The sequence below is a fragment of the Lepisma saccharinum genome, chromosome 25 (genome assembly GCF_977018435.1).
Source record: "Lepisma saccharinum chromosome 25, izLepSacc3.1, whole genome shotgun sequence".
NCBI lineage: Eukaryota > Metazoa > Arthropoda > Insecta > Zygentoma > Lepismatidae > Lepisma > Lepisma saccharinum.
In genome coordinates this window covers 8,181,457-8,199,468 of record NC_139253.1, presented here as the reverse complement: position 1 = coordinate 8,199,468, position 18,012 = coordinate 8,181,457, and the positions used below count along the sequence as shown (strand labels likewise).

At 37.2% G+C, this 18,012-nt stretch overlaps 1 protein-coding gene across 1 annotated transcript; it reads left to right on the top strand.

Annotated features, from left to right (window-relative positions):
* The first annotated feature begins 7,760 nt into the window (after positions 1–7,760).
* On the top strand, positions 7,761–16,060 carry LOC145978651 (actin-2-like). Its single transcript, XM_083111412.1, has 5 exons — positions 7,761–7,817; positions 9,096–9,247; positions 10,524–10,763; positions 13,892–14,030; positions 15,203–16,060. The coding sequence occupies exons 2-5, from the start codon at positions 9,122–9,124 to the stop codon at positions 15,826–15,828; spliced, it is 1,131 nt and encodes a 376-aa protein (XP_082967538.1). The 5' UTR covers positions 7,761–7,817; positions 9,096–9,121; the 3' UTR covers positions 15,829–16,060.
* The last annotated feature ends 1,952 nt before the right edge of the window (positions 16,061–18,012 follow it).

The window sequence follows — 18,012 nt, the reverse complement described above, 5'->3', positions numbered from 1 at the left end:
GTCGTAGGGCGCTGTACTATAATCACTTTGTCACGTTGGTTGGCCCATTTTTTATTACTTGTTGTTAGGCAGTGGCGTAGCAACATATCACGAGTCCCTGGGCGAGATTAAAATGTGAGGCCCCCCTTTCGTTTTCTAAATTTGAAACACAGTGTTGTTCGATACAAAATCTCCAATCATACGTTAGCAAAATTTTAACAATAATAATAATAATAATAATACTAAACTTATGAAAGTGAAAATATTATCATTTTATTTTACTCACCCTAGAAATGTCGTTCTCTGCTCTTCCTGGAGCTGAATTTGCTCACAATTTCTGAATAGTCCAGAGTTGAGACGATATCGTTCTATATCGATAGCATGGCGAGTCCTGACAATCGTTCTTGTGACATGGTAGTTCGGAGGTAAGTTTTTATTAACTTCAACCTGGAAAAGCTTCTTTCAGCAGATGCAGTGGTTACAGGAACAGTTAGAATGATTCTAAGCAAAATATAAATATTCGGATTTCGTCGCACAATATATGTAAACAGCTCTTTTATGTCGTATATGTTTGGAGGAACTACAGCAACAAGCACTTGCAATTCTTCAAACAGTCCGTAACAGTGAACATCACAATCATCACCAACAGACAATACATTTTTCAAATCTATGATCTACACATGCACCATCCTCTGAATGTACCGGTTGACACTCATCTTCATGTATTTCATTAACATCACTTGTAACACTTTCCCCTGCATTTGTTTTCAGATATTTCATCAGTGAACCACATGAACTTTTATTCTATTTTGTTATTTCAGCTTTTCTTTTTCTCTTAGACGCACCGGACGGGAATTTTCTTCCCACATTGCGATCTCTACCCGACATTACTGTAATATCGCTACCGAACACTAAACACGGTGGAGAGTTAAAAAGCGAGCAACGCTAAAGAACAGCTTGTTACCGTGCACAACATTCTGTGTGCATTGCAGTCTGGCGTCAAGGCTTCAAAAGCAGTCAGCAGTGAAGATCTTACAGTTACAATAATCGCAATAACACTTGTGTTTAACAGAACTCCAAAACATAGAAAAATTGTTGGATTTTTTCCGTTTCTTTTGTTGTCCCCGTGCCGCGTAAGGTTTGGATTTCAATGCATTGCGACATCTACCGTTGTGGGTTGCAAGTTTGTAATATTAAGTAAGAGTAAGACTATTCTTTCGTTTAAGTTTCATGATATCAGAATTCAGATAAATATATAACACACTGCCGTAAAATCTTTCGTGAATTTAAATTTTTAAAACGCTATGTGTGTGTGTGTGTGTGTGTGTTTCAAGTTCTTTCGTCAAGCTTAAACCAAGCATAGAGTCGAATTACTTTCGGAACATCTCCAGCAGACTACGCGAGTCTGTCTAGCGAGCCTAGTGGGCGTTAAGAGCCCGAGCAGGGTGCTTAGCTATAGGTTCTGGGTTGAGTTGACGTCAGCGGCTCGCTTCGTTGATTGGCTGCTTGGAGAGTTGTGACTCGTTCCGAAGCTTCAAATGCATAACAGCCAAAGATGTTATGGAAATAATCTCCCTCTACCGTCGGAGACAGAAACCGGCCCTTTTTATGTTCCAAAGTTTCCAACACTGCTTCCAAGCGCATAAAACGAATGAACAATAGCCAGAGAATTGATAAAATGGAAAATTATTTTATTCTTAGTTTGTTTATAGAGACGTGGCTTCTCAAATGCTAAACATGTAACCTATTCAGTATTACTTTTATTGCCGGGTAAACAATATAACTTTTTCACATATTTTTCTCACTTCCAATTATTATATATTTTTTTCGTATAAACCTGGGAGCGCAAGGCCCTTTCAGGCGCGAGGCCCCGGGCGGTCACCCACTTCGCCCACCCCTTGCTACGCCTCTGTTGTTAGGTTATGCAGTTCAATGCAATTGCACTCTGCGTAACAATATTAGGCGAGGAAGTTTCACTTGAGTACACTAAAAAATATGCAACAGAGTTACCACCAAAAGTGGTGGCAACAGAACACTCTTTCTGGTGTTAATGCGGAATTAGCGTCGTTTAGCACCATCTTTGGTGTCTTATTACACCAATTGCTGTCGAACCACATACTTTCGGTGCCAACACAGTTGCATATTTTTAGAGTTTGGGTTAGGCAGTTAGGTTCTGAGCCTCTGTGTAAAGATTTTTAATTTTTTTGTTATTTGGTTTATTTTACTTCACTTTTCTGCTACGAAGATGAGGGTGAGTGACGATATGATGACATTGGTAAAAGGATACACACAAAGAAGACCCTTGCCCAGGCCGGGATTCTAACCCTGTATCCCTGGCATCGTAGAGCGATGTGTCTTCGCAAAAATCATTGGAGTTTCTTACGTAACGTGAAACACTGCAGTTAAGATTAAGTGATAAGAGGTGAAATGACCCGAAAATTGTCATAACCTTTAAATTTTTCAATCTACTTGTGCCAAAAAAACCAAGGTTTCGGAACGCATTCTAACTCCCTGTGTCTCCGTAAATGTACGTATCCATGCTACATAAACCTCTGATATATTTTTAATGATCATTACTAGTACGGAAAACTGAAATGTTCTCCTTCTTTCTGCCGTCATCCAGGTACCGTAAGAAATGACCATGAACGATTTTAAACTATTAAACGCGTAATTAATATAAGTTTAATGGCTCAGTTTTAAAAAATAATCTATTTATAGTGCACATAACTGCAATATATACGCTAACCATTATTATGATGAAATATTCACATTTAACCATTCGTGGGTCGCGCGAGACAAAATACATCGATGGTCCCACCTGGTGCCAGAGACCGGGTTTTTAACATATGCTAAATTAACGGTTCAAAACACGAAATTCTCAATTATTACGATTAGATCTTTTCTTTCAACATTTGACTCTAGAAAACTATAAAAATTGAAATTCGATAAAATTTTAAAAAGGCAGTCTTTGTTAGTCGGGCACGGATCGGCAGACCGCATTTTCAGTAAAAACTATGTACGCCTATAGTCGCGCATGGACTCAAACAGCAAGGGACTTCAACGAATCCTCCCTAGCGGCTCGAAAAATCTTACTAACACTGAAAACAAAATCGTGGTCTAAAAGGGGAAGGTTAGAAACTCAGCTATGGACAGCCAGAACTAGAGACCGTGCGCAACCAACGCAGGGTTAAATAAAAAACGGCTCTCCTGTTTTTATAAATGATCTAAATTTTAACGGTATATTAGTTTTATAGCACAGTATTATAAAGCAAGTCCGACTTGTAAATTAAATAACAACATGGAATATTTAATCCTATGTTATCCCCTTGTATGAAGCCACATGAAACTATATGACCAGGAAAAGTAGTTTGATAAAATATCATGTCATCCTCAGTCGATAACGTTTAAATATCACGTTTTCCATCATGTCTTTCAGATAACAACGTTGAATAGGGCATTTGGATAATATCAAATTATTACATTATCATCATACGGTTTTAGCGTTAATTACCTGTCTTGATAAAGCCAATTGGAAATTGCAGGATTCTTTTCTTATCGGCTACGAGCTTTGTAAATTCTACTTGTGTGTGTCAACTCGAATTTCTTACTAATCTACGAACATATTTTCTGAGTAAAATAACTTCTTCCAATATCTTGAGTGTCTATTTCCTTAGATTTCAATCCAAGACTCGATAGAATCTGTAACAAAAAGAGCTTTTATGTCAGCGAATGTAGAGAAGGTGGTTATACAAGTATAATACAGGCACTGGCGTATGATGGGGTAACAGCCCCACCCAAAATTTTGTGGAAATCAAAAAAATTCAAATCAAAATCTGTTAAGAACTCGAAAAAACGAAAGGCGCAAATGCACCTTCCCTTAAAATGACCCCTGATGACCATCTTTGTCTTGGAGTACAAATTTCAGTGGCGGCAATTAGTGGGGCACTTGCCCCCCTGACTTTTCGCCACTTTTGCTCCCGCACTATGCTAAATCTTATATACAAACGGAAATGTACTATCTTTGCCCCCTCCCCCCCTGTTTTGACATACATCTTTGCAACGTGCTCCGTCGTCGACGTAGACACGCACCTTTGCTCGGCGAGCGCGTTGCGGAGAACGACAACATTTCGTAATATACATAAATTTACCCATAATGCTAACTGTCTCTTCAGCGGAGAGATGAGACTCCACAGTTCTCAGGGATCGGGTGTTAAAAGAGCTTCTCCAAAGATTTCAGATGAAATGGGAACAATAGCTTTTACCTCAACAGAACAACAGGTGATGAAAGTTTATATTCCAGTTTATTTCCTTAACAAAATTATATATATATATATATATATATATATATATATATATATATATATATATATATATATATACACATACATATATATATACACGTTTTAAAAACAAAACTACCCAGGGTTAACAATAATAAGTACCTTGAGAAGCTTACTCCTTAATCTTACTAAAATTATCCTATACATATATACAAGTAGGGATACGGAAAAACACATTTCTTACTTCAACCGGTTTCTTACAAAGCAACCGAGATACTTTCCTATTATTAGGTGGGAGTAAGCCGAAACTAAATATTATAAGGGCCTTTTATCTCTTTCACCACAAGGTGGAGTTTAACTTCTCTATGGTGCTTGGACTCTCGCCTTAGCGGAGGGCACCTTCTCTTAGCCCGAAGACGGAGCGGAGATTCTCCTCGGTGCTCGGACTCTCGCATAAACGGAGGGCACCTTCCCTCCTTCAGGTGTTTGGTCTCTCGCAGTAGCGGAGCACACCTTCTCTCGCCCGCAGGCGGAGTCTAACTAACTTGCCAGCCACGCCTTCGCCTTTATATACGGTCGGCGATGCTAGCGTAAGCGAGAGGAAAAATCTTGAACTACCAATATTAACATTAATAATAATAATAATAACCCATAGCGCGACAGCCCGTGGCTTACCTACCGACTGCTGGTCTCCCTCCCACACTGTTCCTCCGTCACCTGGTATAGCGTGGAGATCTTAGATATTAACATTAAACAGTTACAAAAGTTGATTATACATTTATCATAGAAGCTAATAAACTTAGAGGTGGATCCGTCTTTATTTGTGACGATCCGGGTTCGTTACATCTTGCCCTCCCCGGGTTTGTGACCCAATCGCGGCCACTGAGCACAATTATAATAGAGTGAAAAGTTACAAATATGCAAAATATATTATTGTATATATCCCGCTCCTCTAGAACGAAGCTATGCACTATCCACCTTTACAATTCGAGTCAGTCCCGAAAATAAAATCCTGCGTACGCCAGTGAATGCAGGGACGTATCCAGAAAATGATATCGAGAGGTTTTTTACAGGGTGGAGAGGGAAGACTAATCGCAACGATGATCAAATTAATGAAGAGACACTCACAAAGAATACCCACAAATAAGACCCATATCCAGGCCGGGATTCGAACCCGGAACCTTGACGTCGTAGCGCGATGTCCTAACCACTACTACACCACGGAGGTCAGCTACTTGCCTATGAACTTCATCCTGTTCGGAAGTTGAGCTTTGTTCGTAAACAGACCCGCATAATAAATCAGCACTAGTGGATTAGTACAAGTATACCAAAAGAAGCAATATTTACGAAGAAATATTTTATGAATATACTGTAGTCGCACATGATAAATAATTATATATAATAAATAATTACATAAACTATATCAGAGTTACCGATCGTTGTAAGAAACGAAATTTAAGTATAAGATGTTCGGTGGAATGTGGACTATATCAACATTAACGCCAATGCTTAATTCCTGTGCCAGCACGTAAGTTTCAACGACATTTGAAAGTCAAACCATTTGACTTTTATTTATCTACGTTTTAAAATTATCTGCTCAATATTTACTGCCACGGCCGTATATTTACACAGAAACATGGGTGGGGTTCAACGTGCTGTAGTCCAAGTTTAATAATTACAGTGTAATTCTTACTATTTATTTATTATTAATAAACAATTTTACATTATAACGAATAACATTGTCTCTCTAGACAATCTGCATATAAATATTAGCTTGTCGTACATTTAGTGCCGGATCTACAGATCTGGCCCCCCCTGCAAGACATTATCAAAGGCACCCTGTACCTACCTAGCTTTACAGGGGGGCAAATACCAGGATAAACGTACCAATAATAATAATTATAATAATATTTTTGTAATAATAACAATGTTAATAACTTTATTGTTATTGTTATTATTGATTTGCTTTATTTTACTTCGCTTATTGCGCCACTTTTGGCTAAATTGCGAAGATGGGAATGAGTGATGAGATGATGAATGCACACTCACAAACATCCATCCCCAAGCCTGAATTCGAATCGGGGACCAACATTATTATTATTAGTAGTAGTAGTAGTATCAAAAAACGTTATTATCCTCGTAAATTATGCAAAAGGGGGTAGAAGTTGATGCTGAAGCATTTGCGTTCGAACTAACGATTTGAATTATTTTTTCAACACGTTCAATTGCACACTAATAATGAAAAACAAGCACACAAACTATTTTTCAAAGACAGAAAATGCTTGATAAATGCATTCCAAATATAATTCTTTTTTGCATTAACATGTATAACTTTCGTGCACGATATATGTTTCACATTATGCAACATGGAGCGACGTGGACACTAAATTGTGTACGTATTCAAAGTTTCTTAAATACATACTCGTATATACAACATATATTATTTAAATACATTACACAACCAATTCATCCATCTCACAATAAACCAACAGCAAAAATTACATAATTTGTCTCTCAAATGTGCACGCTCCCTTTCCTCAAAACAATGGTTCATGCATTTAAAACAAAATCAATTAAGACAAGTCTTATTTCCCTGTCTGGTAATTTACAATGCATTACAGGGAACAATGAAAAATTGTGAGCGAAGCGAGCAAGAAAATTTTTGGATCCAATCTTTTTGCAGGCTGAAATGAATATTGATATAATAGGGCGCAAATAATTTCACGGGACGCCAATTCATTCTCTCTTTTACAACTTATGTGTCTCCCCGATGGTGTAGTGGTAACATCGTCGCCTTGTGATCAAGGGGTTTCGGGTTCGATACCCGGCGGAGGCACATGGCACAGTGGTTCGGATCCCACTTTAAACTGTAGGTCCAGTTCCGATTAGTCTTTCTGTGCGTAAAGTAGACTTAAAACCACATACCAATCAATCAATTTTACAACTTATTTTCATTTAGATCATTCGGCGCCCAGGACCGACTCCCGCCGTCCTCTAGCTACGGTCGTAAACTTGGTAAGACCAAGGAAAGGAGGTATTGCGAGCGAAGCGAGCAAGAAAATTTTATGAAAATTATTTTTATTTGCATAAAATTTGAAGTTGTGGGCGGTAATTGCCCCTTGCAGGCACACTTGGCCGTCAATTTTTGCCCCCCTTGCTCCCTAGAACTCATTTCCGTCCAAGGTTGAAGGGAGGGACAATGCCCCCCCCCCCGTGTTTGCGCCACTGAATGCATCTATACACACTGAACATATGCTAAGTTATTGATCGGAACTCTCCTTGGTTCATTATGTTAACTGCACGTTATCAGCAGATAACTTATCTATTGAGCAAGCAAGGCGTCGAGTGGCTTATGGTAAAAAAAAAAGATATACTCGACGAGGTAAAGTTGGTGCTGAATACCTTACCATATTAGGTAATGTTCCAACCAGAGTTGATAAAGATAATCCAGTGACGTATAAGTACGTAGATAAAATATCTATCATATATATCGATCCAAGTAAACAACTCGTTCACTGTGTGATTCTGGGCACGATTAAAAACACTACAAAGTTTTAGGTGAGTTTCTCATCCTCCATTTTAGATGTCTTTTTCAAGCTAAAAGGTCGAAATTGTTCTTCTGTTTGTATATGGGGTTCTCGCTTGAAAGATTACTGAGATATTTATTGCAAGTTTCAACACGACCGAGTTTCTGCATGGATTTCTACATACATGTAATGTTCTTTCTTTAGTCAAAGTTATTTCAGCTGTTTAATTATGTTACTTATATTTTTACATTTCAAATATTTATTTCACTTTGTGGACCTTTTCAAAGCATCCCTCCCACCCTCTTTCACTTGAGAACCTTTAGCGGCCACCTTCACCCCATAAATCCGGGCCTTAGCGGATCAAGAAAGTGTGGGGCGTTACACCCACACCCCCTATACGCCTTCATGGCGAGGTGCTAAGCACAGGGAAGCACTTTACTTTTTTTTTTTTACCAAGTTGCCACCAGTGGTGGTAGTCGAAACACCAAGTTTAAATTTGGTGTTGCCTAAACCGTACTGTCAAATTACAACACTAGTTTGTATTTGAAACCTATGTTTGGAAAGTCACTTTTTAAAAAGTAATGAGTTACAGTTACAGATTTGAAAAGAATAACTTTTACAATTATTAACTGCTGCAAACTGTCCTGCAAATTACACACAATCAATGATCAATACTGTAATATAATAAATATGTGAAGATTTACATGTGTCTTATTTATGATTTAAGTACATAATAGGTCTATAAGTATTCATATATTTATATTATTACATCAAATAAAGAAATGATGGAACAGGGAGTCAGCTTTACTTGAATGATGATGCATTTTTACTCGACTACCACGTTTCAAATGAATGCAGCAATCTATCCAAAAACACGGAAGTCTTCTTGCAATAATAAATTGCAATAAGGCGTAGATATATTAACTTTAGTATGCTACGAAGCCTAGTTTCTTTACGTAATCCGATCTTAGAAAAAATCCTATCACCTTAGCATCTACCTATGACATGTATTTGATAACAGAGTTTGCCAAATTTAGACCTTCGCCAATATTACAAGTTTTGAAATGAACAATATACCTGTCGTCGTAAAGTAACTGCAAAGGTAACTGCTGATAAGGTTACTTCTATTACAAAAAGTAACTCCGTTACAGCTTTACTTTTAAAAGTAGCTAGTTAACGTTAGAATTCCTTTAAAAAGTAACTGTTAGTTTCAAACACTGTTTGAAATCCTATATCACATTTTCTATAGGGCAGTACAAGCAGTCAATATGAACGAAGGCTTTGCTAAAACAAATGATTTCCTTTGCAGACAATAATACATAAGAAACATCCACCATGTGTGACGAAGACATTGCAGCATTGGTAGTTGACAATGGCTCCGGCATGTGCAAAGCCGGGTTCGCTGGGGACGATGCCCCACGAGCAGTGTTTCCATCTATCGTAGGACGACCTCGTCACGTGGTAAGTATTAAGTAAATTAGTAAAATGAACCAAACATTCTCAACAATATTTGTATTATTCTAACCCTTAAAGGTTACATTTTCTTAAAATTAAAAAGGAGTGAATGATATATTTATCCATTAATTGTGGGAATAAATTAATCAATTTCTGTGCAACTTTTTGCATTACATTAAGTAAAGAAGTTGCCATAGATTGCTCGATATTTGAATTAATTTAAAGTATAAACAATTTCTAGTGTTTGGGGCATATTATATATATATATATATATATATATATATATATATTATATTTAAAATATTCACTGATTACATTGCTCTAGTATTCATTAAAATGTTTTTAAAAATCGGACAATATAAGTTCATACATAAGAATGTTTGGAATGCTACTTGTTAAAATCATGGTTATTTTGAAAAATAGCTCAGTTACAGATATAATTACTTATTGCTGTATGTACGTTATTCTGTATAACATATATCTTGCCGCATACGTAACCTTGAAGCAGGTCGTTTTCCTATAAATTTAGTTGGTTAAATTAACATTAATTTTAATTATAATAAATCTCACATGGTATAATGTTAATGTTAAATGTGAAATATGTAAATATATAAGGTTAAAATTTGATTTGATTTCTGTTACTTAGCGTGGCTTTTCTGCCACTTTTGGCTAATCGTTGTAATGAGGATGAGTGATGATATGATGAAATTGATGAAGGGCACTCACAAAGCACACCCATGCCTTGGCCGGGATTCGAACCCGTGAACCCTGGCGTCGTACCGTGCTGTGCTAACCACTTGTTCACGGAGGTGGGCATAAAGTTAAGAAAATTAAAGGTGAACCCGTATACATGGAAAGTTGCGTCATATTTTATATATATTATTTTAGCAAGTCGTAATTTGGATGACAGTTGTTGAAACATTAAGAAGAGTAACTGCAAAATTATATGTTAATTTCGTTACCAGTTACCTGATACTGATAATAGATGTTGAGTTACGTTTCCAGTTAGTAATTTCAAAAAGTAACTAGTCACAGTTACATGTAATTGTTACTTCCAAACACTGATATCTAATCCTAACGTATAATTCCGGAATTTATTAATAAATAGAGTATATTCGTAAATGTAGAAGTAAAATAGGCAGATAATTATACATTAATATTGAAAATTAGGTGATGATATCTGCGATATAAATTAAGAAAGACAGTTATGCTAAAGGTTGCCAAACATTATACAAAAAATATGAGAAAACACACTAAAACGTGACGAATATGTTCTCTCCAGGGTGTCATGGTTGGTATGGGCCAGAAGGATAGCTACGTCGGTGATGAGGCCCAGTCCAAGAGAGGCATCCTCACTCTGAAGTACCCAATTGAACACGGTATTGTTACCAACTGGGACGACATGGAGAAGATCTGGCACCACACCTTCTACAATGAACTCCGAGTGGCCCCAGAGGAACACCCTGTTCTTCTCACAGAGGCCCCACTCAACCCCAAGGCCAACAGGGAAAAGATGACCCAGGTAGGTTCTTCAAATGAAACCAGAACAAGGTGGTAGCATTTAATAAGTCATTTCTTGAAAACTACAGATGAAAATTCAGTTCTGTCTTTTTTGATCATTTTCAAACATATGACGGTATAACATACTCGAATGACAAAACACCTATATGTATTGTTACTATTTTTAACAAACGCATTTTGAAAATGTTAATGTTTCCTTCCCAAAATGATGCTATGTAACGTATGAATGGGGCACTCTTCAACCAACGTCTTTTGCTGGCTGATGTTTCACTTCTACATGTAATATTAATAATAAAAATAGATAGAAAAAACTTGTTAACAACGTGCGATAATTCGGGGTCCAGAGGAGACCTCTAATTTTAAAAAATTACCCGAAATTAAGAATTTTCTAAAATTAGTTGCATATTTTCAATTTTTTTTTCAAAATTACCGTGTATTCAACATCATATTAGACAACAATAAAGCAGTATTTTGCTTATCTAATTTTGAACTTGGTAAATCTTTCGGCGAATGAAAGTGGGGGTCACCTCAAGAAACGACCTTTTTCCTTGTGGAGATGAAGGGTCGGTAGGGAAGTCCGCGAATATCTTCTTAGATCCGGACCTCCCAACAGCGCTCTAATCAAATTACATTCAATCTACGTATATCGGGGTACGGACTTTTGGCTCTACCCTCGTATTTACCGACACCTTTGTGATTGACAGCATTGCAAATATTTGATATATTCTATATGGTGAAATGTAGATAGAATAGACAAAAAATCTTGTTTTCTTTTAAAAAGAGGATTGCAAACATTTTATCAGTGATTGAAATGTTTGAGCAAATGAGGTCATGTTTGAACTTCGTACAGGAAGAAGTCTATTGAATGGAGGTTAGCCCATATTGCGATAAAGAGAACGTTTACTCATACTTATATTACGCCTTGTGTAAACGTGTGTCGATTACGTGGCAAAAAGGTACCTATATATTGCATAATATTGTTAAGTGTTTGCTATTTCTTATCTTCAATTCGTTTTAGGGAGGAAGCATTTTTTAAGGATAGAAAAGATAACGTATAAATCAAAGTGTAAATTAAATTAAATTGCCTCTTTGATGATTGCTTTAACATTTACAATATTATGAAATATTTATGTTCTCTTTCTACATTTTTGGTAACATTAACTTGTTTTCGAAACTCTTAAAGTTAGTTCTGCCAAAGGAAGAACATGCTTTTGCACGAGTAACCGTCTGCACAATTTTTAAAACTTATTTAAATAAATCATGGGACAAAATATTCTGAACAGAAAATTCACTTAACATTAGTCTTACTACCTGTCGACTATTACATGTTAAACTAATAACTATTGATAGTTAATGTTGAATATTAGATAATTATATAATATTATATAATATCTGCTACTAATACAAGTCATCAATACGGGTTGCATTGAAATTAATGAAAAAAATGAACGTTTTAAAACACACATTTCAAAAAGCATTGTCAAATGTTTGCACCATTGTCAAAAGTTTAAAACGAATTTCTAAAACTTGTTCAAATACTATTTGAAACAGACGTGGAATTTACGAAATATTGGGGTTATTTTTGACGAGGGCAATCCCTCGTATCATCCTTGGTCTCTAATGAAGGAGTACAAATAAAACATTTACTTTATTCTCGCATGGAGTAATGTGTGTATGTGTGTAAAATCCGTGTGTGGACTTATTGACGAATAGCGGAACAACAAAGTTATAATCTGCAGATGTTAAATGCCTACAAAATTTTTTAAACTGTTAACGAGTTTATTGCTTACGATGAATGAATGATTCTTTACACGATGTCATGCATTCAGTTGTACAGTTGTAGATTTGTTTTCTTTAACTACATAGTGCAATAGTGCCACACAAATTTCCTCACAGGTTATCATGGAGAAGTTCACCTTAACCTCTAATCATATGGAAATATCTAGTTCAGTGTTTTCCAACTTCAAAAGGTCCGAGGGCCAAAATTATATCCAGCAGTTGATTGGCGGGCCGCATTTTTTTTGGGGGGGGGGGGGGCAGGGGATTAAAAATTACAAAAATTGTAACTACTGAACTGAGAATGTAGTACTTACTTTCGCATGACCTAAAGTTCTAAAATGAGGCATTAAAAACAATGGAATCACAAATCAAAATTGTATAATTACAATTTATTTCACAAAAACCTAATACTTATGGATGAATTGAAAGAAATGAAAACACACCATACAAATAAGAATCCTTCATAGTAAGTAGTAAGTGTTCAATGTGAAAATTGAGGCCGATCTGCTTCTTTTATTAAAGTTGGAATATTCACTTCAATTTCTGTATTTGAAAGTCTCAGAAGGTGAAGCAGTGAAGAATCTGCCAGTCGGCTTCTGAAGCGGTTCTTGATGAACTTCATTGAAGAAAAAACACTTTCACAAGTGTATGTGCTGCCGAACATCCATGTCATTCTTTGTCCAAAACTACGAAGGTTTGGAAAGCTTTCGTTTGAAAGGTATTTGAAAAACTCTGGCCCCTTTTCTTGGCTAGTTTGAAGGAACACATCGCCTTTCAAATCACACAATTCAAGTTGGAGAGAAGCTTCTTGTTCTTCGATGTTAACGCCAAGAGGATTGCTAAATAGCTGGATGCTGCTTTAAGTTCTTCAAAATCTTTAATTATATTATATATGAATTAAAAAATGTCCAGTGTTTCTTCATCATGTGCTAGCCGCCGACAGCTTGGAAAATGGACCAGGTTATTCCTCTCCAAAGTACCGTTGAAAATCTTCAGTTTATTACGAAACCCATTTATGTTTCCCATTAACCCTGACACCAGCTGGTTTCTTCCCTGCAGTTTCAAGTTCAGTTCGTTCAGATGAACTGTGATATCTGTTAGAAACGCCAGTTGTTTAAGGAAGTCCATACTCTGAAACTGTTTCTTCAGTAAAAATAGAACGTATTTTAATAAAAATACATAAAATTAATGTATTTTGCAAACTGGCTTCGCGGGCCGCAAAAAAGACATCGCGGGCCGCATGCGGCCCGCGTGCCGCCAGTTGGAAACCCCTGATCTAGTTAATGCATTGTCTAATATTTTCCTTGTAACGATTTCTCCTTGATTCTGACTAAGGTGTTTGTTTTCTAGATTATGTTTGAAACCTTCAACACTCCTGCCATGTATGTAGCCATCCAGGCTGTGCTTTCCCTTTACGCCTCTGGAAGAACTACTGGAATTGTCATGGATTCCGGTGATGGAGTTACACACACAGTTCCAATCTACGAAGGTAATGATCCATAAGATGTTCCTCAAGTGATAGAACCTAACTTTCAAAGCGTTCACCACTCAGCTCAATGATATAGATCACTACGTCAGATCTCATGACTTTTCAGACAGAAATTGCGTCAAGAATCTTAGACAAAAATTTGCAAGTGTTGACACTTATTATTACTATCCTTGCCTCTCGAGGTAGAATTGAGAAATATTTCAAGGATGGGGTTCCGAGGACAATTAGATTGGAAGACCTGGAATTATCCTTATTATTAAGTGTATTTTTAATGTATTGCAAATTTGTTTCAATAAAATCAGTACGGCAATAATTCACATCACTGTTGGACTATATTCAAAGAATTTCACTTTCAGTTACACGAACAGTTAAAATATGTTGCTGTAAATATAACCTTTTAGAAAACATTCAAGTAACTGATAATCTCACGCTCGGTATTTGATATGCGGCCTATGACTTTATACAATAATGGAATTTTGATATACGTACAAGTATACCACGAACAATAATTTATACATTATCAACTGATAATTAAAACAACCTGGAAAGTGGGACTCAGTTTGCTAGTTGAATTTTCGCTTCTACACCACAAACAAAACACAATTTGACTCCAAAATGTAATATGTGAAATAGTTTACATACTCAACCTTTTCAAAGTGATGTTTCAGGACTTACGTATTTTTTTGTCTGTCTTCATCAACGCAATCGTCATGTGACTTCAAACTTTATTCTAGCCCATGTTTCTTTGCATTCATTTTACATTAGGCAGATAACAAAAGCTCAACAAAACATAGGAATTATGTAGTACAGATTTGATAGTGGGTTTATATATGTATTGTTCCAATATTTCAGATGGTATAAAATAATCACATACGTCAAAATATCAGAAAATATACCATTCCAGTCATTCAAATCTAGTATATATCATTCAGTGCCTTATGAAATATCTATTGAATCCTCTACTTGAAGCATACCAGAATTGCCCAAAATACAATTATCAGCAAATTCAACATAAGCTTGTTTCCTCACAAGTTCAGTAAGGAATATCCCAGGAATATTTTACCAATTCATTTCAAATTTATTGGATAGCTTGTAGCAGTTGTGACAATTTTAGGCACTCAACTTCTTAATTATTACATCTTAACACAACTCTTGGGTTTATCTGTTTTCAGGTTATGCTCTGCCCCATGCCATCCTCCGTCTGGACTTGGCTGGTCGCGATCTCACCGACTACCTCATGAAGATCCTCACAGAACGTGGCTACAGCTTCACCACCACAGCCGAGAGGGAAATCGTGAGGGACGTCAAGGAGAAACTGTGCTACGTCGCCCTGGACTTCGACCAGGAGATGGCCACAGCAGCCAACTCCAGCTCTCTGGAGAAATCCTACGAACTTCCAGATGGCCAAGTCATCACAGTTGGCAACGAAAGATTCCGTTGTCCAGAAGCCCTCTTCCAGCCATCCTTCCTGGGAATGGAAGCCACTGGAATCCACGAAACAGCCTACAACTCCATCATGAAGTGCGATCTTGACATCCGTAAGGATCTGTACGCCAATATCGTATTGTCAGGTGGAACCTCAATGTACCCAGGCATTGCGGATCGTGTCCAGAAGGAAGTGACGTCACTGGCGCCTCCGACAATGAAGATCAAGATCATTGCCCCACCAGAGAGGAAGTACTCCGTATGGATCGGTGGTTCCATCTTGGCTTCCTTGTCTACCTTCCAGCAGATGTGGATCTCCAAGCAGGAGTACGACGAATCCGGACCATCCATTGTGCACAGGAAGTGCTTCTAAACCTTCTCTGTATTCATTGTTATTGTTGTTGTTGTTGTATAATTGTATATATGCATGCTACCTTGTTAGGTGTACGAAATAACACCACACCAAAGTTTCAACTCTGGTAAATTATATTCAGTTCCATACATACTGCACAACAAAAGTTTTTCCAATTGTTATATTTTGAAATAAAGTTAAACTTTATGAAACCTTTGTCTATGTGTACATAAAATAAATTATTTATATCAAATGTGCATTTGTACTTAGAGACGAAAGAAGTATCCCGTGTTTCCTTGCTATTTCAGAAGTTTAATCCACACTGTGGCCATCGAAAGGCTAGTACAGTTATTTTGAATTATTGGAGGGGATGGGGAGGATTTAGAGTCATGGTAGCTCGTAAGGAGCAATGAGGATTATTCGATTCTGTACTCAGCTTTTTCCTCGCCATTGCTCGTCAAAGAATATCTCCTGTGAGGCACATCCATAAAACAGATATTATGTCTGTCTTGAATATCCAGCCACCACACACTCGTCGTGAAGTTGCAATCATGAAGAGTTTGCATAAAATCGTCAATGGTAAAATTAACACCGAATTTCTAATCAATCAACTTAATTTACGAGTGCATGACCAACCCGCAACGTAAATCTTTCACAATCCCACTCCAAGCCGCCCTTTTCTACAACGGCTTCCTCGCTTGTACGAGAAGCTGCCTCCAAATGTTGACATTTTCTTGCCAGAGCACAGTTTCCGAAAATCGTTAATAAAGTATGTGTAACTTTTAAAGTCTTTTCTGTGCTTTCTGTGCTATCTTGTATTGTTTTTGTTTTCCTGCTGTTACAGTTTCAGTATAAAATAGTCATTCAGTACTTTATCTGAAACTTTAAGTTTCACTCCACTTAGTGAAGTCACTCGGCGGAGTAGTGTCAATGGAGTATTACGTTCATATTATAATCTTTCTTTTCGGCGTGGTACACGTGGGTTTTTCTTTCCACTTTTATTCAGAACTGACCCTGTTACTCTAATTTTTTTGCGACGTTTAATATAGTGGTCCTATGTGGAACGGGAAAACCAGGAAATTTCGTTGCAAAACGTCGTCGCACTTCTCCACAATTCCTCTTTCCGAAGTAACATTCGACAAGATAAATCCTTTGTTGTAATGTAAACTTTTGTGGTGCCATATTAAGCCACAATCTTCAACACACGGATGCGACACAACACAACTTTCGAGGGAGGATTATACTGGCGTCAGTCTGCAACGTCAACAGAAAGGGAAAGAGAGCGAAATAAAACAGACTGTAGCGTGCGACTGTCGCGGACCCGTTCACCGGGAAAGACAATCGCTGACGCCGGGCCGCTTGCCGCCGACTCTCGTAGCGAATATCAGGGAATGCTCTGTACTTAGAGACTATGATGAGAAATTAAGAGACCTAGAACACCCAGCCGTCAAATCTGAAGGAACAATGCACCAGCTGAGTTCACAATTGATTATTACAAGGTAAACCTTCGTTGTCCATTTTTGGACCATTTTGTAGTAGTACAATTGAACTCACGTTTCTCTGAACACATTCAACACATTGCAAAATTGCAACATCTTATTCCAAAAATGTGAAATGGCTATCCCTCATTCACTGGAACAGTGTGTCAAAATGTTGGATGACCTGGTTGATAGATTGGATTTTGATAGCCTGTTCATTATTAGGCCTGCTATACGTCCCGCATTTTCCTGGACAATCCCGGAATGATATAATTTGCCCTGGTGTCCCGAATAGTTTCTTCGGGATGCACAAATGTCCTGGAATCGGGTGGGAAAGAAGAAATGATTAAGACTATACTTTCCTCAAATTTATTTCTATTTAAATGCGTAATATTAAAATACTCATTTTACTAATCAATATAACTGTACATTGAACCGCTCTCTCTCGATGATACAAGAGTTATCGAGTTGCAAGAAGATGCTGCAAAGATATTTGACTTCACGATAGCGCCGTCGTCTGCTAGCAATACTGAGTTTCAGTTACTAATATCTTCCTTGCATAGTAAGCTGTTTACTGTAAATATTCAGTGCTTGGATGTCCGCAATGTTCAGTCCGCAGTTCTCAAATAAAGTTTCGACATTGTGAGATAGGAGGTTAGTTCATTATGGCACCGAAAACGAATTTCAAGATTAAACATTTCGAAAGAATATGATAATGGATATGAAC

Bases quoted from the DNA above. Each gene is read 5' to 3' on its own strand.
- LOC145978651 (XM_083111412.1), top strand. From the start codon at position 9,122: ATGTGTGACGAAGACATTGCAGCATTGGTAGTTGACAATGGCTCCGGC. The intron at 9,248-10,523 runs GTAAGTATTAAG...TGTTCTCTCCAG, and splicing joins TAGGACGACCTCGTCACGTG to GGTGTCATGGTTGGTATGGG. The intron at 14,031-15,202 runs GTAATGATCCAT...ATCTGTTTTCAG, and splicing joins CACAGTTCCAATCTACGAAG to GTTATGCTCTGCCCCATGCC.